The sequence below is a fragment of the Impatiens glandulifera genome, chromosome 6, assembly GCF_907164915.1.
Source record: "Impatiens glandulifera chromosome 6, dImpGla2.1, whole genome shotgun sequence".
Taxonomy (NCBI): Eukaryota; Viridiplantae; Streptophyta; class Magnoliopsida; order Ericales; family Balsaminaceae; genus Impatiens; species Impatiens glandulifera.
Window position 1 is genome coordinate 42,428,994 of NC_061867.1, and position 24,143 is coordinate 42,453,136.

Below are 24,143 nucleotides of genomic sequence, written 5' to 3' on the forward strand. Positions count from 1 at the left end.
ATGGCCTCCGTGCCCACACCGACGCGGGAGGCATCATCTTGCTCTTCCAAGATGATAAAGTCAGCGGCCTTTCAGCTTCTCAAGGATGATAAGTGGATCGATGTCCCTCCAATGCGCCATTCCATTGTCATTAATCTCGGTGATCAGATTGAGGTAATTTCCGGGCTGTCCCAAGGATTGGGTTGCCTTAGCCCGTTTCTACTATGCTAGGGCAACTCAATCCTCAAGGTTAACCTTGCCCTTGTCTATATGGGCTTGCATGGTTTACCCTGGTTAGGTCTGTCAAGTAGATTCAAACTAACTAGATTACATTGATATTGATTATAGGTGATAACAAATGGAAAATACAAGAGTGTGATCCATCGTGTGGTGGCTCAAACCGAGGGAACAAGGATGTCGATCGCATCTTTCTACAACCCAGGTAATGATGCAGTGATCTTTCCAGCGTCAGCATTGGTGGAAAAAGAGGCGGAGGAGAGAAAGGAAGTGTATCCAAAATTTGTTTTTGATGACTACATGAAGCTTTATTCACCAGTGAAATTTGAAGCCAAGGAGACTAGATTTGAAGCCATGAATGTTGTTAAGGATAGTGTTGTTGTCAAGGGGGGTTTGATAAGTTAATTATTATATGAATAAAGTTATGTTTGTTTAAGTTATTATGTATGCTTAAAATAAAGATGGACTTTCACTTAGAAATATATCTTTTTTTTAAATATGATCAATAATAATTTTAATTATTTGAGTATGTATGTGCAATATTATTGTGAAATAATTTTAATGGGTTATATGTTATTAATGTAATGAAATTAAGTAAACAACAAACGCATCTCAATAAGAGTCCCGTATCTTAAATAGGAAAATTAAAATTCAAATAATTGGCCATTATTGATAATCATTAAAAGAATGTTAAATGATAGGTAATAAATTCATTAAGGTATATACTTGTTAGACTATAAACAAATAAAAGTTCATTTAAAGGTATATATTATTAAAAATTGTCTCATCTAACCTATATTAGTAAACATGGTTAATTATTATTTTAAATCTAATATTTATTAATTAAATATTTATTTTTTTTTCTCTCCTTCTTTTTTTTTTATTAATTAACTGATTAATTTATTTCTTTTTTTTTATTTCTTTTTTTTGTGTGTCTATTCTTATATTTGATTTTGAAAGCCTTGATTGAGATAATTGTACAAATAAATACATCTAAATGAATTATATATTTTTTTTTGTGTCTACTCTTATATTTGATTTTGAAAACCTTGAGTAAGATAATTGTACAAATAAATACGTCTAAATGAATTATTTTTCTAAATTTTGGGAGGTTATGACGGAGTACTACTATTTTTATTTTTTTATTAGCGAGAGGTAGAAGATATATGATTATAGCTTATAAAGAAGCGGCTATTTATTGTGAATATATATTCAATATGTGATTATAATTTTAAGAGTATTAAATTATAGAAAGGTAAGGGATAACTAGATTAGGTAAAGCTTTCTAATAAACTTAGAGGATAAAAGATGAAAAAAACTAAGTGGATTACTCTTTGTTTTTAATTGTACATGTCTTTAATATCCTAATAAGCGAAATAGGGAGGCACATACCATGAGCTTGTTACATAACCTGGTTTTTATTTAATTCAGTCGAACAAAGATTTTTTTTGGAAAAAAAAACAGATAAAACCCAAAAAACCATAAGATCAAACGAGCTCATAACATCTATGTCTCCAACTTAAGAAATCAAGTCAGTACAATGTAAAAAGGTTAACATGAAAAATCATCTCATAGGTGGACCAAGAAAGAAGAAACAACGTAAAAACTCATATGGCCATCATATCTCCAAAGCTACGCATCAAAATAATGGAACCCCCGAAAAGTCCAGCAGCTCGGAGTAATTTCTGCAATGAAAACAAATGCAGTTGATACTTGATCAAATGGCCAAACTGAGAGTGGAAAACAACTTTACCTTATTATCACAATTTATACTTCAGATCATGATCTAGAAAAATTTATACTTGTTATGTTTTCCAAGAATCACAAAGCTTTAAAAACTAATCTGGATTATGATCCAAAAAATAATCTTTATACTAAGTGAAGCAACAAATCACAAAATAATCTAAATAGATCAAAACCCAAAAAATTGTTTTTATACCAGAAAAACTGCAAGAAATTGTTAACATCAAGATGTTCTTAGTGGAAATAACACCAAGTCTAACTAAGACTCTTAAAACTTTAGCTACATTTAGAGGGGTCCTTTTGAATTTTATCAGATTGCTTTGTCTTCATTTGTAATTAACACCTAATTGAAGACATTCATCTAGATCACTTTTACTTTAATTTGTCACACTCCAAATTACATTTGAACTGTTGAAGGAATTGAATACTTCATGGGAAAAAGCAACATACTTATCTATTTAGTATAAAATACTCCATTACTCCACACCAATGTTATTTTGTCCCTTAGCATCAATATCTCAACAAACCGGAATTCAATTTCAAGCACATGTGGAGGAAATATGCCAAAGAAATAGCCAAAAATGTTATCTACATCTATATTCAGATCAGATAGACATAATATCGGAATAAGAATGTAAAAATTAGAAATTGATAGAAAAACAAATGGGCTCATCCAAGTCTTATCCCGTCTAATCGCCTAATGTTGGAGTACAAATTTGAAAACCCTGTCATCTTGCATACTACTTCACATAGTAGCCACATTTGAAAACACAAATAGTTTTTGATGTCGTATCCGGATGTAGATAAGAACAACAAATAGATTTTTCAATCAGTCTCTAACTATGTTTAGTTTTCGAATGTATCTGGATCCAGATGGAAATACAGAAACACAAATAAAAGTGTTTCCAAATGAAGTAACTCATTGAAAGGGATTTTCAGACTGCTTCTATATTCAATCAAGATGTTTAGGGATTCAAAGGTGACATTGTTTCCACATGGATGCACCACCAATACCAGATAAAACATGTTTTCTAGTCATGCCCACAGCATCATCATTACTGCCCAAAAAATTCACCATAACATTGAAATCGTATCTACACCCTAAAACATCAACAGATGATATAACTAGTTAATTGCAAATCCAAAGCACATTAGATGAACTGATGGTTCTCCCCCTCATACTACAAAGAATCATTATCATTATAAAATATCACTTGTGTGAGAAAAATCCAAACAACTATTGCAAACATCAATGTCATTACAAAAACAAATCTGGAAAAATTAACCCCTAAACTGACTTCACCTTATGGAATCATAGAAGATCCTTAAACCAATCAATCAAGTACTAATTTTTTTTTACTTTTCCTTCATAACAAAATCATCAAATACACCTAAATTGGTCAGTAGTTAGTTCATGTAGTTCGGGCGGATGTCTGATGAACACATTAAACCTTCACTCTTAAAGTTATTTCCCAGATAGTTCTTACAAGAAAGTTCATGTTCCAGGGCATACCGGCGAGAAGAAAAGCGACAGAGGAAAGCAAAATTCCTAAAACTAAACATTCCTAACCAATACATTTCCTAATCCTCAAACATTCAAAAACAAAAAGTTCAACAATTATTCGAATTCTATTAAGCAAAATGAAGAAAACAACAGTCTCAAACTAAGCATGCAGATAACGAAGAACAAGGATAGAGAAAACAAAATACCATGTTCACAGCCCACTTCTCTTCGTCGTGAACTTGGGAGTGCCAGAAAGATTTGATTTTCTCGACTGAGATAACTGTTTGCGCCATGATTTAGCTCAGAAAAGTGAGAGAACGCTAAGCTAGGGTTTACGAGACGATGAGAGAAGACAACAGGGGTATAAATTAAGGCCAAACAACTATTATTGTGACCCCTGAATTATCACTATAAATCTAAACCGGTACTCAAATTTGCTCAATATATTTGTTTTTATTTTTTTTACGTTGGAAACTATTATATTATACATACAAATATTAATTTTTTTTAAAATTATTATATATATATATATATAGATAGATAGAAATAAGGGAAAAAAAAGAAAATAATATATAATTTTTATTTTCATATATTTTGTTATATATATATATATAATTAAGGAGAATATATATAATATGCGAGAGTTACATATTTTTTTTGTTTAATTTTGGTGAAAATAACACAGTGATTTATAAAATAAAATATATTATTATATGATATATAATTTTTGTATGTATTATAAAAATAAGTGAAAAAATAAAAAGAGAAAATATATATACATAATCTTTTTATATAATATATGATATTATTTTTTTTATATAAATGAAGAGAAAAGATATAACTCTCTCATTATTTATATATATATATATATATATATATATATATATATATATATATATATATTTATATATATATATTTATGTATATATATATATATATTAATGAAAAAAAGAATTTATTTATTTTTAATTAGATAAAAAGTATAAAATAATTTATAAAGTTTTATAATTATATATAAAAAAGATATAAAAAAATTTGAAAAATTATATATAGAGAGACTTTTATAGTTATATAACTATAAATTGAGTGAATATTTATATATATAAATTTATATTATATAATTGAAGAGTAAATATATTTATATAAATAAATGTCAAATTATTAAATTGGGACTTCTTATCCGGTCAAAATGAGATTCTGGACCTCTTCTTACAAATCAAAGAATTTGAAACTCGTATAATAAAAATTATTATCTAGATTGAGTTTATAAATAAATCAAATTTAATGTCACTAATTTAATTATCGAATTAAAGATTTTGAATAATAATTTTTTAAATTTTGATAATAAAATTTTCAATTCGCTGAAATTTGGTAATTAAATTAGTGAAATAATTTTTTTTTATTTTTTAATAAATCTCACGTAAATATTAAATTAACGAATTTTAAATAATTAAAACAAACTTCGTTTTATATAACTTTAATCAGAATCATAAAATAATTATAAAGGCCAATTCATAATTTTCTGTATCGATTTTGACTGGTTCGTTTGGTGGTTTATATAATGAAAAACTGACATTTTAATCGACCAACCGTATATATAGGTGTTTTTTATATATTTATAAAATATGTCCTTCTAGCTTGAAGGATGAATATAAAAAAAAAAAATTGTTCAGAATTTGAATCATGTTACACATATTTATTATTTTTTTTATATATTTGATGTCTTTTTTCTTTCTTTAATTCAAAATTATTTAATTAATATTCTAATATATTTTTTTTTTTCTTTTATAAAACTCAACTAATTTTTTCATTCTTTAGTTTATTATATTATAAATATTATTTTTTCAACGATTAAACTATAAACCAACAAACTAATTTTATTATCGATCAAACTGAACCGACGGATGACAATTTTGAAAAACATCAACGATTGAGATAATTTTTTCGATAAAAAAACCGACCAAATCGAACTGTTTACCCTCCTAATATTTGGTATGAATAAGTGTAACTGAAAATTATTTTTTATTTTTTATTTTATAATATTTATTTTTTATTTATAAGTTTGGTTGACATGTATAAAGATTTTATATTTATTATATTATTTATATTTTAAAAATTATTTATTTAAAATTAATATATTTAATTATACATTTTTTAAAAATAATCTTTCCTTATATTTGAATTTTATAATACTAATTAATAATAGCTCAATATTCAAAATATTATTATCGTGTTTGTTCAATTGGTCTTCAAATTTTGGATATCAAATAATCTCAAAATACACTTACTTTCTCTCATATATATATATATATAATAATAATGCTTAATTTTCAAAATATCTAAATTGTCGGGTCGAGAGCGATGATTAGTTTGATTATATATGTGAGAGTAAATGGATACTTGAGTCGGATTGTAGGTTGTTCCGTCCATAAATATAAAACGGTTAAAAATAAAATTAAAAATAATATATATATATATATATATATATATATATATATATATATATATATATATATATATATATATATATATATATATATATATATATATTTCGAACTTGCAACCTAACAAAAACAAATACACCTTTTTAACCAACTAGGTCGGATTGTGGGTTGACCCGTTCATAAATTTAAAACAGTTAAAAATAAAATTAAAAATGTTATAGATATGTTTCGAACTTGTAACCTAACAAAAAAAATAAGTACACTTCTTTAACTAGACTAATAAAACTTTATATTTAAAATTCAACATCAAATTTGATCAACGTGAGACATTATTAACCATATAAGTTCAACTTTTTAACTAACTAATATATATATATATATAAATATAATGATGCTTAATTTTCAAAATGTCTAGATTGTCGGGTCGAGAGCGGTGATTAGTTTGAATATATATGTGAGAGCAAATGGATACTTGGGTGGGATTGTAGGTTGTCCCGTTCATAAATATAAAACGATTAAAAATAAAATTAAAAATGATATATATATATATATATATGTTTCGAACTTGCAACCTAACAAAACAAATACACATTTTTAACCAACTAGGTCGGATTGTGGGTTGACCCGTCCATAAATTTAAAATAGTTAAAAATAAAATTAATAATGTTATAGTATGTTTCGAACTTGCAACTTAACAAAAATAAGTACACTTTTTAACTAGACTAATAAAACTTTATATTTAAAATTAACAACAAATTTGATCAACGTGAGACATTATTAACCATATAAGTTCAACTTTTTAACTAATTAATATATTCATATATATATATATATATAATGATGCTTAATTTTCAAAATGTCTAGATTGTCGGGTCGAGAGCGGTGGTTAGTTTGAATATATATGCGAGAGTAAATGGATACTTTAGTCGGATTGTAGGTTGTCCCGTCCATAAATATAAAACGGTTAAAAATAAAATTTAAAATGATATATATATATATATTTCGAACTTGCAACCTAACAAAACAAATGCACATTTTTAACTAACTAGGTCGGATTGTGGGTTGACCCGTCCATAAATTTAAAACAGTTAAAAATAAAATTAAAAATGTTATAGGTATGTTTCGAACTTGCAACCTAACAAAAATAAGTACACTTCTTTAACTAAACTAATAAAACTTTATATTTAAAATTCAACACCAAATTTGATCAACTTAGACATTATTAACCATATAAGTTCAACTTTTTAAATAACTAATATATATATATATAATGCTTAATTTTTTCAAAGTGTCCAGATTGCCGAGTTAAGAGTTGCGGTTAATTTAGATATATATGAGAATAAATGAATATACTTGGATCGGATTGTTGGTTAACACGCAAAAAACTTAAAATTATTAAAAATAAAATAAAAAATGTTAACCGTAATTTTTTTCCCACTATTTCATATTATTACTCGTGCAAAGGGCTCCATGTTATTTACCATTAATATTTGTTACACATTATATTTATCGCATCGTAATAATAAAACTAAATAATTTGTGTAAGACCTTGTTTTGAGTTTTTAAAAAATCAAACCATAATTAAAAAAATTATTTAATCTATTTTATAATTAATCAAATCTCTTAATTTATTAATTAAAATATTCTTTATATTAATAATTAATTTTTTATAGAATACATTAATAACCTTTAATATTTTTTTATAAAACACCAAATTTTTAAAATTATTGTAAACTAATATTTTTTTAAACCACATTTAAACATACTATGATAATATTGGCGTTAAAAAATTAACATCAAGAGAACATACTTTCTAGATATTGAACAGGAGTCCTTAGTTGCTATCACTCCTTCAGTTGGCGTTTCTTTTCGAGTAATCCAATGAGTTTCTTTTCGAGTAATCCAATGAATAAACCGATACCGAATTGAGACCCAAAAATAAACTATTTCTAAATATGCTTTAAAATAAACTATTTCTAAATATGCTTTAGTATCTTCTCAGACCTTGACTTTTTCTAACCCGATTCTGTCCCGAACAACCGACTATTTTAGTGACCCAATTGAACAAACCCATTTTTTTATCCTTTTAAACACTAATTTAATATAATTTTTTATATTTAAAATAATTAAAATTTTCAAATTATATAACTTAAAAAATCACAATCAAAACAAATAACCAATTTTAAATATGATAAAATAAATATAAAAATTATTTTTCATTAAATCACCTGCTGAATTAAGAATTAAACATACTAAAAAGAGAGTAATATATACAAATTAGTTAAAGGTTTAAAATATGCCTTTCAAAACTTACATTTATACTTTAGCGTGACTAAATTGTGGATTAATCTATTTTAATTGTTAACCCCCAAAAAAAAATTACTTGGATCAAATTAGAAAATAAGACAAGAAAATTAATACTCAAATACATTTAGCAAATAATTATATAAATACAAAATAACCAAAATATATAAATTACTTAAAATCTTCATTCTTTCATTCTTCACTCACAAATAATTATATAAATTCAAAATACATTTTCTCCCCCCAAAAAAAAAAAAAAAAAAAATCAAATTCTTAAAATTTTATTTACTGTAAAGAGTAATTATAAAAAAACAAAATAAAAAAAACTTCTGACATTCTAAGTCAAAATCTATATTTACATCTATCAAGAATGTTTGGTTGAGAGGTTCACCTACAAATTATTAATAAATAATGAAAAAAATAATAACCCAATTATTTTTAAAAATATTAATAACAATATTGAATAACCAAGTTTTTGTACACATAATAGCCTCCACATTAAATCTATTCGGGTGAGGTCGTACTAAACGCAGACTCTGAAACAACTGTTAACACTGTAATTATCGACAAATCTTTTGCAACTGATTATAACATGAGATATTTAAAGTTACCATCCTAATAAGCGAGAATATAAATATTCATACTGGTTGGGAACAATTTTTTCTCCAAATACATATCATCTAACTCAAATTTCATTTGTGTGCTCATATATCTGTCACTCTCACAAAAATTGATAAAATTTGTAGAATAGATAATACTCATTAACTAGAGAATAATTGTGTTATTTGTGATCATTGGGGCATTGAAAATATCACTTGTATTCATTCAACAAATTTATAAAAATTTTGACTCACTTCATATAGTTTAATTTTCCATTCACTTGGATAAAAATGTGTAAAGTAATATTGAACCAACTTCAATTTATGAATTCAAAATACAAACAACAACCATAAAAAAATATGTATATCAAACCAATATTTCTCAAACTTTGACATCAATAGATTTGTCATATCTTGGATCTTTTCATTATAAGACTATCTAACTACCAAAAATCAAAAATCAGTTTAATCTAACATATTTTAGCAAAACATATATTAGACGTTGAATATTTTGTTTAAAAAAATAACTTAATCGAATTAAAAAATAGTTGTAGTGTTTCACATATTTCTTGGACACAATCTCACTCATTAACGTTTGGTTCGTGTTTGTAATGATTATCCTAGGAGAACATCGACAAAAATCAACTTATAAAACAGTTTTAACATGATTTTTTTTTAAAAGACAATTTATTACTTATGGGCAAATGTCTTTGCTTGATCTTCAATCCTTCTAAGCAAAATCATATAATACACAACACTATCACACACTTTTTAATTTTAATTGACGTTTTAATGACATTTAACCCGTCTTTCACAATCAAATTCAAAATAAGTTCAAAACATATTCACCGTTAGATAACAAATAACTTTTGTGCAGCATACGCACAACATCTTGAATCATTACATTATTTGTAAAACAATTGTCAACGGTGATGATTGACAATTTGAAGTCTAGATTACATTCTAATAATGTGTTCGTTAACAAATTAGCCAAAATTTTGCTTTTATGTGGACATGGTACGTAGATAAATCTCAACAAAAAAACTTTGCAACACTCATTTATCATCGATAAAATGTGTCGTCACAACCATATACATTTTATGTTAGTATGTGCAAGTACACATGTCGTGGTGATAGCGATTATTTATTAATTTTTTTCTAACAAAAGATTTACTCTAATTTTTTTAGACTCACAAATTTTTAACACATCTTTTTTATGGTGTTTCTCAAAAGAAATCGCATTGATTTTTGACGAACATATTCGAGTAAAACTCTAAATTTTATGTGTTCTACCATTGAAAGTGGATAGTCATGAAAAATGATCTTAATTACATGTTTTTGAAATTTCTCATCATTAAATTATGGTCATTTTTTTCATTTAATGATAAAAAATTTGATAATTTTTTAATAACTATCCACGGTAAAACACTTAAAATTTAAAGCTTTACTTGAAGTATCGTAAAAAAACCGATACGATTTCCTTCAAGAAACACCACAAAAAAAGAAGTGTTAAAAAATTATAAGGCTGAAAAAGATAGAGCTAAACTTTTGTTAGAAAAAAATGAATCGAGAATCGTTATCACAACCGATATTTGTACTTGTCAATACCAATGAAAATTGTATATGGTTGTGATGACACATTTTATCGACGATAAATTGGTGTTACAAATATTTTTGTTGAGATTTATCTACGTAAAATGTCAATATAAGAGCAAAACTTTGGTCAATGTGTTAACAAATACATTGTTAGAATGAAATATGGACTTCAAATTGTCAACCATTACCGTTGACAATTACTCTGCAAATAATGTAATGGTTAAAGATGTGGTGTTTAAGTTGCACAAAAATTATTTGTTATCTAACCGTGAATATGTTAATATGTAATATTATGCACATATTTTGAATTTGATTGTAAAAGATAAGTTATATGTTATTAAGTCGTCAATTGAGAAAATACGTGATAGGTATAATAGTTGACTTCGTTTAGAAGGATCATGCAAATACACTTGAAATGCCCATGAATAATAAATTGTCTTTAAATTGTCCAACTCAATGAAATTCAACTTTTTTTATGCTAAAAACTGTTTTGCATGCTAAGGGTAAAAATAACATTTTAAAAGGTGAAAATAGTTATTAAATTATTAATTGGTAAAATTCAGGTCACTAATGTACCCGATTTTTTGGTGCAGAATTTGGTCCGGTTTGGTCCGGTTCGAAGCCCGACCTTTTGCCATGCCTACTAACATGAGATATGTATTAATGTTTCAAAGCATAGAACAGAGAGAAAGTTCCACACCTTCTAGGGATACTAATCCCCCTTGCGTCATGCTTATTTGATCAATTAGCAATCGCATTGACTTGTACAATGATTTTTAGATTCCACCTGTTATTACGACAAGATCACTCTTAATCAAAAAAAAAAAAATCCTTATAAAAGATGCTGCAAGATAAAGCATCCACAACATATGAAAGCTAATAACTGGCATGGAAATCAATAAAGACAAGTATAAATTTGTTGATTATAGATTGCTTAAATAACACTCCTGAGAATATTACTTGGAATGAACATCCACAACATATGAAAGATTCACCAGAATTAATTGCAGACATAAGTAGATTATTGAGGGTATCACACAATAACAAGATCACATGCATGAAGAGATACTGTCAACATGAAACATTGCAAGAAAAATTATATTGGAGAGAGCCACTATTACTGAATAGTAGTTTGACTATTCAATAAATGAATAACAAAAGATGGTGTTTGATGTACGGGTGAAAAGTCCAACCCTTACTACTCAAAATACATTTGATCCACCAGATGCTGGTTCAGGGTCTAGAGTACAAATTGAATCAATCAGACCACGATCACCCCTAGTTTGAACTAAAAGTTAAATGCGTTCGAGATATATTAATATTTACCATGGACAGATATTTTTTGCACATATAAACGAATTTGAAACTATTGAAGAATTTAAGATTTGATCATATATATTTTTAGCACATTTGATTAGTTAAATATTGACTTTTTAATATTTGTTTGTTTTTTCCGATTTGAATATAAAGAAAATTAGACTTGGTATTGTTCCTCAGTTACTACAGGATGTTTGTTGGAAGACATTATTTGCCTCCCATTAATGAGCATCTATTGATACATTTATTCAATTAGAAAACTTTAATTTCAATAATATCATCTATTACTATTTGAAGTTGTTTTGTTGGTATCTTCAGACTTGATTTCTGTTAATAAATCATTTGTGAAGATAGTCCACAAACATTGATGTATGGGACGGATATACAAAAAAATGACAAACTGACCATATATCGATACCAGGTCTACTTTGTCATGTATTGAACAGGGTATAGGGTTTTGATAAGTAAACAATGATCTATTAAGGCCAAATGATATTTAACCAAATTTTTGAACCAACCTGATCTGCGATCACCTTAATTTGATGTGATTTATCTGTGAAGTATTTTCATTTATAAACCATGACACACAATTTGATCTGAGAATCTAAAATCAAACAACCACACACACCACAACAAACAAGCATTTCACTATAAGCTTTTGAATTCTATCTTGAAACTAATCAATATGAGAGGTGATTTGGGAAAGAGGTGATTTTACTTTCAATAATTAATTACTGTTCTTATTTGAAAATAACAAAGTTTGGAAACGTTCTAAAGGGAGGTTGAGAAGGGAAATGATATTCAGGATTTACATATTAAAGAAGGTAATACCAAGTATGAGAGGAAAATGCAAAGTTTGAGTATTGATAGAAATTGACATAAGGGTTTGCCCTAAATCAGTCTATATGGTGGTTTCTAAAGTTGATAGCAATTCAAATTAAGAACAGTAAATCCAACGCTCGTGATGAATTCAAGTAAGAGTAGCTGATGTTGTATGCGAATTTAAACTAAATAAGCACATAAGACCAGAAGACAGTACCGTAAGAGCAGCAGATTATCTCTGTTTGCTTTGTTCTCGTTTTCAGCGTCGATCTGACCTATAATTCCAACTTCAACCTTGCAGTTGATGAATCATGATCGGTTGTCTTTGTTTACGTTTGCAGATGAGAAACTGAACGCCTTACTGACGGGTGAGGTTGCGGAGATTGTGTTATTGGTTGTTTCGGATCGGAATTTTTTCTAGGTCGGAGGTTAGACTCAGCGGTTATGGCTTCTCTCTGAAATTGCGAAGATTGAGAATAGGGTTGCGGTATGGATATAGGGACTCTGGCTATTGGACGGATACAGGTCCATTGTAGGAGGAGATGTGGCTCGTTGATCTAACAAGTAATCGGAGAAGGAGGAATCGACATCGATCAACACAAGAAGGGAAAAGAATGTTGGACAAAGATAATCTAATTAATGACCTTGAAGTTTGACCTTTTATTAAAATTAAGGACAATACTTAATAATTGAATATTACATGTTCTTTTTTTATTCCTAAGAACAAAATAGTACATTAAACCATCTCCAACCTATAAATTCATTCCTAAATCCAAAATTCAGTAAATATCACTTTAAACAATAATTTATTTTAACCCAAAAACTCATTTTCAAACTCAAAATAATATTCTTATAATATTTCTTTCTTAAACTAACTTTTTAACCTTAATAATATTATCTATATATTTATCAAATTTACGTATTTAATCTTAATCTTTTTTTGTTTTTAATAAAATTAAGATAAAATTAATTATATATCAATAATTCTTACCTAATATATAATTTAATAATATATTTAAATAAATAAACATATTATACTAAAATTTAAGTTATAAAATATAACATAAAAATATATAATAAAATAAATAAATAAATAAAATAAAATTTAAGTATAATAAAATTTAATATTTATTTATAGAGCAAATGAAATGTTTCAAATAATTTAAATAAACAAATTTAATATTTAAATTTAAGAGCGTATATATTTGAAGGGCTTATTTGAAAATTTATAAAAAAAATTAGGAAATGAACTGTAAGGACGTATATATGCGTTTTTTGTTTAGAGAGAGGGTAAATTCTCATTTTGCGTATGCGTTTGGTGGCCGGTTAGAAAAAAAATGATGATGCGTTTGCGTTTGTTGTCCGGTTGAAAATGGCCTTAGGCTTAATAGAAAGAAAAAGTTGAACTGATGGTACAAACAGTTAAATAAAATAAAAAATTTGACTTGAAATTATTTTAATGATAATTAAACTGATATTTCATCCCTACAATTTTTTCTTTACTTGTGTGTTTGGTTACAAATGAGAAAGGTTTGATTATACATGAGAAAAAGTTATTGCGCGTTATGTTTATCACATTATAGTTTCTATTTTAAATTTTATTTTTTAAAAAATATTATTATTTTATATCTTATTTATTTATTCAATAGGCATATATCTAAAAAAAACATGTATCTAATTTTGTATCATTTTTTTTTAAATAATTCGTTTATGTCATTAGTCCTAAATCTAAAAAAAATTGCTAACCCATGAAAACGAAGAGTGAAAATCTAAAAAAAAAACAAATATACCTATAAAAGAGAATGAAAAAAATTAAGTTAAAAAAAAGTAAAATTCAAACAAAATCTTACTTAAAATATTATACGCGTCTTAAAATAATTATTTTACTATTTTTTTTATTATTAACTTATATATACAGTAGAAACTCGATAAATTAATACTCGATTATTTAATAAATTCTCTAAGATAATATTTTTGGCCGGTCCCGATTCGGGAATAATGTGCTAAATTAATAATTCGCTAAAATTATAAGATAATACATTTTTGATAATTTCTTTAGACCCCATATAAAATATAAAATATAAATTAATAATTCCTTATATATAGCATATTACATGAATGATTTATGAAAGTTTCTTGAAAAATGACTCAATTGTTTTTTGTTTTTTGTTGAAATAAAATTTTCCTTGAATGTCGTCTCTAATTTTCCTTAGCATGGTAAGAACTTCTAATGTTGTTTTCTCATAGCTCAACAAGAAATTGTTCAATGTGATTGTTGTTTTAATAACTTCGTTTCGCGAAGGGGGCTCCATTGTAGAATTTTCATCATCTTCTTCATCGATATTATCTTTATTAATTCCAATAACGCTTTCAATAATTTCTTCATCAGTCAACAACTGTGCAACTACATTTTCTTCTGGGTAAGTTAGAACATCTTCGACATCCATTGCATTGCAATAACCCAAATCTTTGATCAAATTCTGGAGTTCTCGAGTGCTTTCACCACCTTCATTTGAGTTCTCAAAAGTCACGTTATCTGTTGATCGAAGTTTACAATGACGAAAGCAGTTCACAATTGTATTTGCACGAACATCCATAGTCCGTGCTGAAATTGCAATATTCATTGCATCTAACACATTTATTTTTGCTGGATTTGGAACCCACAATTCATAACCCTCCAAAAGACTTAAAAGCTCCTATGATCCACGCGTCACAAGGTTGAATTTTTGAAGTTGTGTTTGGTGGCAAAAAAATAATTCAACATTTCGTAATCCTTCAATAATTTTTGGATGAGTAGGGAAATTATCCACAATCAAGAGAATTTTTATTCCAACCATTTTTTTATCAAGTTGGCGAACATATTCTTCAAATAACACACCAGTCATCCAAGCTCGTTTGTTAGCACGGTACTCATAGTTCAGACTGTTCAAGTTACATTCTTCAAGCACCTTGGTTTAACATATTTCCCAATAATCCATAAAGGAAGTTTTTCCGAACCGTCCTCATTACAGCAAATAGCAATAGTTAGTCTTTCCTTGTCTTATAATTTCCCTTCAAGCTGCATTGTTACAAGGGAATGATCCGGTTGAAGTCCAAAAAACAAACCTGTTTAAGATCAAAACATGTAAATAATTACATCACTAAAGTACAAAATATAAAATAAAATATAGGGTTGATTTCGTTAATAAAAAAACAAACATGTTTCATCCATATTAAAGATGTGTTTCATTTCAAACTGATCAACTTTGTCTCTTATGGAATTTAATTTGTCCTCCATGCCCTCCATTTCAACAGATCCACTCTCTCTGAAACGCCGAAATTTTTTAATTCCATATCTTGCTTTGAACTTTCCAAGCCAACCAATAGAAAAAGTAAAGTCTAGAGCATCCACGGGATACATATCTTTCATGAACGTTTTCTCCTTCTCGATGATTAGTTCACCTGTCATATTCACATGTTCTTGATATTGAGGAATCCATTCATAGAGAGATTTTTCTAAGTCAAGAAATTTTGCCGGTTTGTGTCGCTTAACATCGCCTCTTTCGGGAGCAAGTGAGAGATACTCTAAAGACCGCTTAACTGTATTTGATATTGTCGCTTGACTCACCTACAAACCATAGTTACTATGAACCCATTCTTGCAATTGCTTTTGAGTGAGACTTGAATTATCCTTGTTGTGCTTGCATAATGCTCTTCGAATCTCGTCTGTCATTGTTGTTTTTTTTCACACCTTTAAGATGGGAAGTCATGTTGTGTGTATAATTTGTTTGTCTTAATCTACAGTATTTTGATCTTGTTTATATAGAAAATATTTTTAATGTCCATAAAGTGATACATTGAACACAAGAAGCATAATAAGGTGGGAGATTGAAAGTTTCTTTCAAATTGGGCCATTCATTTGATATACAGTACATACATATATACAATAATTAAGTGGAAGTTTAAAGGTGTTTGTAAACTAAGTATTTTACTATAAATTAATAAAATATTAATTAATATATAAATTAATAATTATTAATTTATCGATTAATTAATAACTATTTTAATTAATAAATTTTGGTCGTCTAAAGTGTATTATTTTATAGAGTTTCTACCCTATATATATAGGGACGACAATTGGGCGGTTCGGGTGGGGAATACATCATCTCTACTAGAGCGGTCAGACGGGCCAACCAATGACGGAGCGGGCCTGCATATCAAAACTCATCGTTTGATGGGTCGACGACAGGCCAGCTTACCATCCCGGCGGGTTGAAAATTCTCAAACCAATGTGGGTTATGGGTTAGACGGCCAGCCCGCAGGTTGTTTCACTATAAATAAAAATAAATAAAAATTATTAATAATTCTAGAAAACAAGAGTTTAAGAATATGATCAAATAGTCATAATACACACCAAACAAGAGTCTTGTCTATCGTTACACATTAATTGACCAAATAGTTCAACAAAGTAACTAAAATTTGAAAAATTCATAAAATAGAAATTTTAGTAAAGTCAATACTCTTTAAATATCATTCTTCAAAAAATCTAAGGCTATGCGGCATATGCCTATAAGGCTATTAATCAGATTAGATTTTTTTTTGCCAGCCCGCGGGCCAACCCAAGCCCGACCCGCATATACCCGCGATCCGAGTGGGATGGCCCGTGTAGACCCACTTCCAAATGAGTTTCTAATATTTCAACCCAACCAGTCTAAATTGTTTGGCGGGGCAGGACAACCCAACAGGCCTAACCCAAATTGACGGCTCTAATCTCTGTCCCATTTTTATTTTGGGATTTTTTTTACTACTATCTCCGTCCCATTCGGTTTTGGAAAATCACCACGGGGCACCGTTTATACTATATTCTTAAAAATACATAAATTTTCTATATAATGAAATTATATAAATATATTTTTTAATATAATATAATATATTAAAAAAAATATTATTTTGAAAAATAAATTCAAAACTCTTATAAAATATAATACATAAATAAATATATTGGTGATTTTATATATTTAATTGTGTTTTTAGTATTCGGGGCATAATCGGGGTGAAATCGAGGCAGTTCGGTGTGGAGACATAAATACCATCCTCACTCTATTCCCGGCCAGCTATCAGTCAAATCAGCAAAAACTCGCTCCAAATAAGACAATTCGATTTAATTACCACGGAACGGTTTCAAATTGTCATCCTTACTTAGAAACAATAGTCTTGTGACCCATTATCATTCATTCATATGTGTTATGCAGTTTAATATATATATATATATATATATATATATATATATATATTATTTTAGGAAGTGTTTTAAACATAATATCTAAAATGTTATTTATTTGATAGAAAAAAATTCGAGACATTTTAAAAATATAAGTTCAACTTTATAACTAACAAATATATATATATATATATATATATATATAATGATGTTTAATGTCCGGATTTTCGGGTCGAGAAACCGTGGTTAATTTGGATATATATGTGAGAGTAGATGGATATTTGAGTCGAATTATTATCATATTTTTATCGTAATATTTTTTTTACGATTTTTTTTATCATTATTCGTGTAAATATATAGACTACATGATAGTGACCTTTAATCTCATTATATATTAACAGAGCTAATGCACAACTCTGAATACTCACTCAATTTAAGTGTAAAAACACTACATTTTCTCATCCACTCATAGACAAAGGTAAATATTAAATCTAGAAATGTGCATCTAACAAAGAAGCAAAATATTTTTATGAAATCACTATAGTATTTTTCAAGTAAATCCTTCACTTAATATGATTTTAAAAATCATTATTGTTATATATAACTAATTGAAGTGGAAAGACCCTTGATATATCTTCTATAAATCAATCATTCATAGAATATTCATAATACAGGTCCCTATCATTCTCTACTGATTCAAAAAAAAATTATTATCAAAGAAGTTAATATTATGGAATGAACTTCATCTTTTTCATTTTATTGTAAACATGAAATTATTTATTTTATTCCATCCAACATAAACACACATATGTGAGAAATTTGGGGTTTACCATAAGTGTTGTGATAAGTATATGTCTCAATTCAATAAGTATAATTTGTCTGCAAATTGTCTAACACGACAAAATAACTCTACAAAACAAATGACAACATACAACAAAAAAATGAAAAGAAATTAGAAAATGTTGTTGAAGTAAAAAAAATATATTTTTACCATTCATTAAGTTATTGTTCTCTTCAAAATGTCATTAAATGAATTTCTTATCATTAAATATTTTTTGTTTTGTTTAGTAAAGTTTTTGGTTGCTTAAAATATTTTCCCCTAATTTTTATTCAAGGGACCTCCTTTAATGTTGAAAGCCTATTTCAAATCTTGAATAATTTGATATTGTTCATGATTTAGGGGTTGTACATGTAAAGTATTCTTATAATTGAAGGCACCGAATTAGCATAATTCATATTCTATTTGTTCGAGAATGATTCTTGAGGCGAGGGTGAACTTAACTTAGGGATTACGTTTGAGTTTCTAAAACTCTTTTCACGAAAGAATATATCATACGACAAATATGAATTTCCTTTAAAATCAATTTGAATACAAAAGATAAAATTAATATATTTGTAACAAATTATATGATAAACAAAATAAAAGAAAAACAAATTAAGACTGTTGTAATTGGTTAAGCTCACTTAAAGCATAAGGAAGAGTCTAAACAAGAGCACGAGTTCTATTTGTAGTTTGACCTTCAAGATAAATCATTATGGATCTCTTCAACCAAGTGTAGTACCTTGTTGATACTTCAGGCTCCGAAAATCTTGATGGAACATAAATCACATCATCTAAAAACAGCCTCAAATAATTGTTCCCACCAATCAGAGAAGTTTCAACTCTACTAGCAACGGGGATGTCTTGATCAAGCCCAAACTGCATCGCCACTCGTTGAGGCAGATATTGCTCAATGCAACCATCTTCTAACCCAACAAGTTCACATGTCCTTATACATCGGACATAGTTTTGGAGAGCTTCTGTTTGGTAATAAACAGCTATCTTCCTCACTTGTTTCGACTTGTATAGTTCTGACATGAACCCTTGATTATAATCACAACCAGTGTACGGCCTCCACTTAAAGGTCTTCCCGCTTCTATCATAAACTCGAGCGAGATTTTCAATCTTAGGGCCCTCTGTCTTCGCTTTGTGCCATTTAGTTATTATTGGTACCGTGGTTAGAGTTGTCCTAACGCCTAGTGGCCTCAAGGACTCAAACCTCTCCCATATCCAAACCTGGACCAGCTGAAATGGAGCCCACATTGTGATTTTGTCGGGCAATGTCAACCTGGATCTAGATGGCTTACGAACAGAGATTTGCTCGCGTCTTTTGAGCAAACCAAGATCCCTGTAAAGGCTGGCGAGGACAGCCGGGGCCAAAGCGATTCTAGCTCCCCTAGCGAGATGAATTGCAACTGGAAACACAACCTTTCGAATAGTGTCAATGGCAGGTCCAGGAAAAACAAACCTAGAGAGCCAATGTGATAGAAAGGCTTCATGTTCTATCTCACTCCCACTGCCCATGAATCTGTCCATCCAAAGCTTTTGGCAAGCTCTAGATGCTTTTGTACGTCCGATGACCAGCCTTTCCTCTTTAAGCTGGTTCTCGATGTCTTTCAAAGCAGGGGATTCCAGCGGCTGGAGAACACAATGGCCTCCAAGACTGTAGCCTCCTATAACGGCTACATCTTCGAGTGTAATTGTAGCTTCTCCCCATGGAAAAATGAAGGATTTGGTCTCCGAACACCATCTTTCAGAGAGTTCTAGGACAACGTCCTTGTGTTGAATGATGGTGGAGATGGAGCTATTGATGGCGTCCGAAATTCCTGCACCCTCCCACAGAGACTGATAGCGTGGGCGCATTTGGGAGACCCATTGTTCCCAACGGTCGGTAGGCTTTCTCCAGCCATCGAAGGAGACCTTGAGAGGGAGCTGGGTGCTGGAAATTGATGAGCCAGAGCTCTCATTCATCGAATTCGGGAACAGCCCCATCGATGATGCATCCTCTGCAGTGAGTGCCGGAAGGAGGAAATGGGCTTTCCTTGATATGGGTTTTCCACCCCTAGGCGGCATCACCCACTCCTCTCTTTCTACCATTAGAGTTACAATTGACTGTCTAGCCATTGATGCAAACCTTTATAACAAATAACAGAGAGGACGTGATAGCTAGACGAAGAAGATGAAATTAGAATATATATGTAGAAAATAGAAATCACAAAAACTATATCAAATTAGATTACTTTCTTTATATGATCAAATTAAATTGCTTTCTTTATATGATCAAATTAAATTGAGGATATCTGAAATAGATTACACAATTACTTTTTTACTTAATTTTTCATCTTCTTTTACTAATTATTTAAAAAAGTTATTTGACTTTCAAATATATTTTATCTATTTATTATAATTCTTTTATATAATTAAACTTTTTTTAAATTTAAAAACAATGTCATTTAGTTTTTGAAAATCAAAACTTAAGAATATATAATTCATTTGACATATTATAAAAAATGCAAGTATTAATCTAGTATAAAAAAGGTACAATATTGTTGATACAATTTTTCTTTTGCTTTTGATACAAAAGTAATAATATTATATCTATAAATATTTGCTCAATTCCTTTCATTCGGGTTACAATTGCTAAGAATAATAATCTCTAATAAAAATAATTCAATAAATATAATAAACATATGTTAATTGATGAACAAAAATAATAATTTCTAACATTAATCTTAACATTAACTAACCGTATATTGTTATTATTAGTTATAATATTGCTATTCAAAACAAAAATCTAAAGTATGTCAAAAAATTGATAAGAACATTAAAAATACATTTCATTGAATTTTGAGGAGAACAAACCACTTAATTATAAGCATGTTATTTGACATTGTCGCTTTATTATATTTCGTTTTTAGAAATTTAATGTTTTGTCGTTTATTGTCGTTTTGTTTTTATAATTTATTTGTCGTGTTAGGCGTCTTGGACTTAAATGCTATTTTTTAATGCAAGTTGAATTTTTGTCTTACATTTTTTTATACAGCTCTTGAAATTTGATATAAAATTTTTTTTAAATAAATATTTCATAGTCAATGTAAAACTCAAGGAAAAAAATTAAAGGAAAATGGATAAAAATAAATTAACTTTTGAGATATATAAAAATAAATAATATGACTAAAAACATATTATCTGATTTGAGGGTTAATTATAGGGATAAATTAGTGTGATAACTCATTCAATAATTTCTTAGTTAATTTAAATATTTTTATTTAATTTAAAAAAAGATAATAAAATTTCATACATTGATCTTATTTAGTTGAATTAAACATTTATAAAAAATATAAATAAAAAACATTTGATCATATAAGCGGTGCATGTAATTGATGATATTTGTTTTATAATATAACTAATTTATCACACCCATCTAGTTAAATTTCAAATATACGATTCACTCAGGAAATTTTTGTTGAAAGTTTTTTTTTTTTTAAAAAAAAGTGGTTGATATTTAATAAATAAAAAACAATATTATGTGATTTTTTTTATTAGGATTGCTTAATTATGTTTACTTATACTGTACATTAAACTTGATAAATATTCATAAAATTAAAATTAGAAGTTATATTCAATTTTTTTCTTTCTTTCTGAAATTGTAAATTGATTGAAGAATAGACTAGATTGATTGTACTAGATAAATTAGTTTTTCTTCCACTATTTAATAGTACAATAATAGTATGGTTTAATAAAAGGTTATATTTTCAAAAAAATATCATGCCTATTAATTTTGGAAATAAGGCTATTATTGGTGTTATTTCGTCAAATTTCCCATTTTTTACCCATAAGTAGTACATTAGGCTTAATAGAGAGAAAAAGTCGAACGGATGGTACAAACAGTTAGATAAAAAAAATTGACTTCAATTTTTTTTTAATGATAATTAAACTGATGTTTTGATCCTATAATTTTTTTTCTTCTGGGTGGTGTGTTTGGTTACAAATGATAAAGATTTGATTATACACGAGAAAGAGTTATTGCGTTATGTATTACGTGTTTATCACATTATAATCTCTATTTTAAATTTTATTTTTTAAAAAAATATTATTATTTTGTACCTTATTGATTTATTCAATAGGCATACATCTAAAAAAATCTAAAAAAATATGTGTCTAATTTTGTATCATTCTTTTCTTAAATAATTCGTTTATCTAAAAAAAATGCTAACCCTTGAAAACAAATAGTGAAAATCTAAAAAAAACAAATATATAATGGGAATGAAAAAAGTTAATTAAAAAAAAAAAATTAAAATTCAAACAAAATCTTACTTAAAATATTATACGCGTTTTAAAATAATTATTTTATTATTTTTGTTTTCTTATTATCAAAATTATATATATATATATAATTGATAATCATATATTATATATATATATATATATATATAATTGATAATCATATATTATATTATTCATATACTTTATAAATAAATAAATATATATAAATTATAAAGTTCCTTAAAAATAGGGATGAAAATGAGACGGTTCGAGTGGGGAGTACATTTATCATCTTTACTAAAGCGGTCAGACGGGCCAATCCATGGTGGGGGCAGGCCTACCCATCAAAACCCATCGTTTGACAGGTCGACGACAGGCTGAAAATCCCCAACCCACGGACTGTCTCACTACAAATAAAAAAAATAAAAATCATTAATAATTCTAAAAAATAAGAGTTCAAGAACATGATCAAATAGTCATAATACACACCAAATAAAAGTCTTGTCTATCGTTACACATTAATTGACAAAATACTTCAATAAACTAACTAAAATTTGAAAATTTTCATAAAATAAAATTTTTAGTAAAGTCAACATTCTTTAAAAAAAATCTAGGGCTATGCAGCATATGCCTATAAGGCTATAAATCAGATTAGATTTTTTTTGCCAACCTGCGGGCCAACCCAAGCCCGACTTGCCTAGGCCCGCGACCTGAGCGGGCTGACCCGTGTAGACCCACTTCTAAATGGGTTTCTAATATTTCAACCCAATCCGTTTAAATTGTTTGGCGGGGCGAGCCAACCCAATGGGCCTAACCCAAATTGACGGCTCTAATCTCTGCTCCATTTTTATTTCGCGATTTTTTTACTACAACCTCCGCCCCATTCGGTTTTGGGAAATCACCATGGGACACCGTTTATACCATATTCTCAAAAATACATAATTTTTTTATACAATGAAATTATATAAAAATATTATTTAATATAATATAATATATTAAAAAATATATTATTATGAAAAATAAATTTAAAACTCTTATAAAATATAATATATAAATAGATATGTTGGTGATTTTATATATTTAATTGTGTTTTTAGTATTCGGGGCATAATTAGAGGGGAATCGAGGCGGTTCGGGGTGGAGACACAAATACCATCCCCGCTCCATTCCCGATCAACTACCAGTCAAACCAGGAAAAACCTATTCCAAACGGGACAATTCGATTCAATTACCGCGGGACAGTTTTAAATTGTCATCCTACTTAGAAATAATAGTCTTGTGATCTATTATCATTCATTCATATGTGTTATGTA

The 24,143-nt window shown here is 28.0% G+C and overlaps 3 protein-coding genes and 1 pseudogene across 3 annotated transcripts; 1 reads left to right on the forward strand and 3 right to left on the reverse strand.

Moving 5' to 3' along the window:
• Positions 1 to 621, forward strand: LOC124943642 (1-aminocyclopropane-1-carboxylate oxidase-like). The gene is made up of 2 exons (XM_047484120.1): positions 1 to 153; positions 328 to 621. Exons 1-2 carry the CDS (start codon positions 1 to 3, stop codon positions 619 to 621), a joined length of 447 nt encoding a protein of 148 aa, XP_047340076.1.
• Positions 622 to 1,710: 1,089 nt separating this feature from the next.
• LOC124942483 (mitochondrial import receptor subunit TOM5 homolog) lies at positions 1,711 to 3,829 on the reverse strand. Its single transcript, XM_047483002.1, has 2 exons — positions 3,670 to 3,829; positions 1,711 to 1,901 (listed from the first exon to the last, which is right to left on the reverse strand). The coding sequence occupies exons 1-2, from the start codon at positions 3,754 to 3,756 to the stop codon at positions 1,824 to 1,826; spliced, it is 165 nt and encodes a 54-aa protein (XP_047338958.1). The 5' UTR covers positions 3,757 to 3,829; the 3' UTR covers positions 1,711 to 1,823.
• A 10,851-nt stretch (positions 3,830 to 14,680) lies between these two features.
• LOC124941121 lies at positions 14,681 to 16,294 on the reverse strand (annotated as a pseudogene).
• Positions 16,295 to 19,228: 2,934 nt separating this feature from the next.
• Positions 19,229 to 20,689, reverse strand: LOC124943643 (protein MAIN-LIKE 2-like). Its single transcript, XM_047484121.1, has one exon. It carries the CDS (start codon positions 20,687 to 20,689, stop codon positions 19,229 to 19,231), a length of 1,461 nt encoding a protein of 486 aa, XP_047340077.1.
• Positions 20,690 to 24,143: the final 3,454 nt, after the last annotated feature.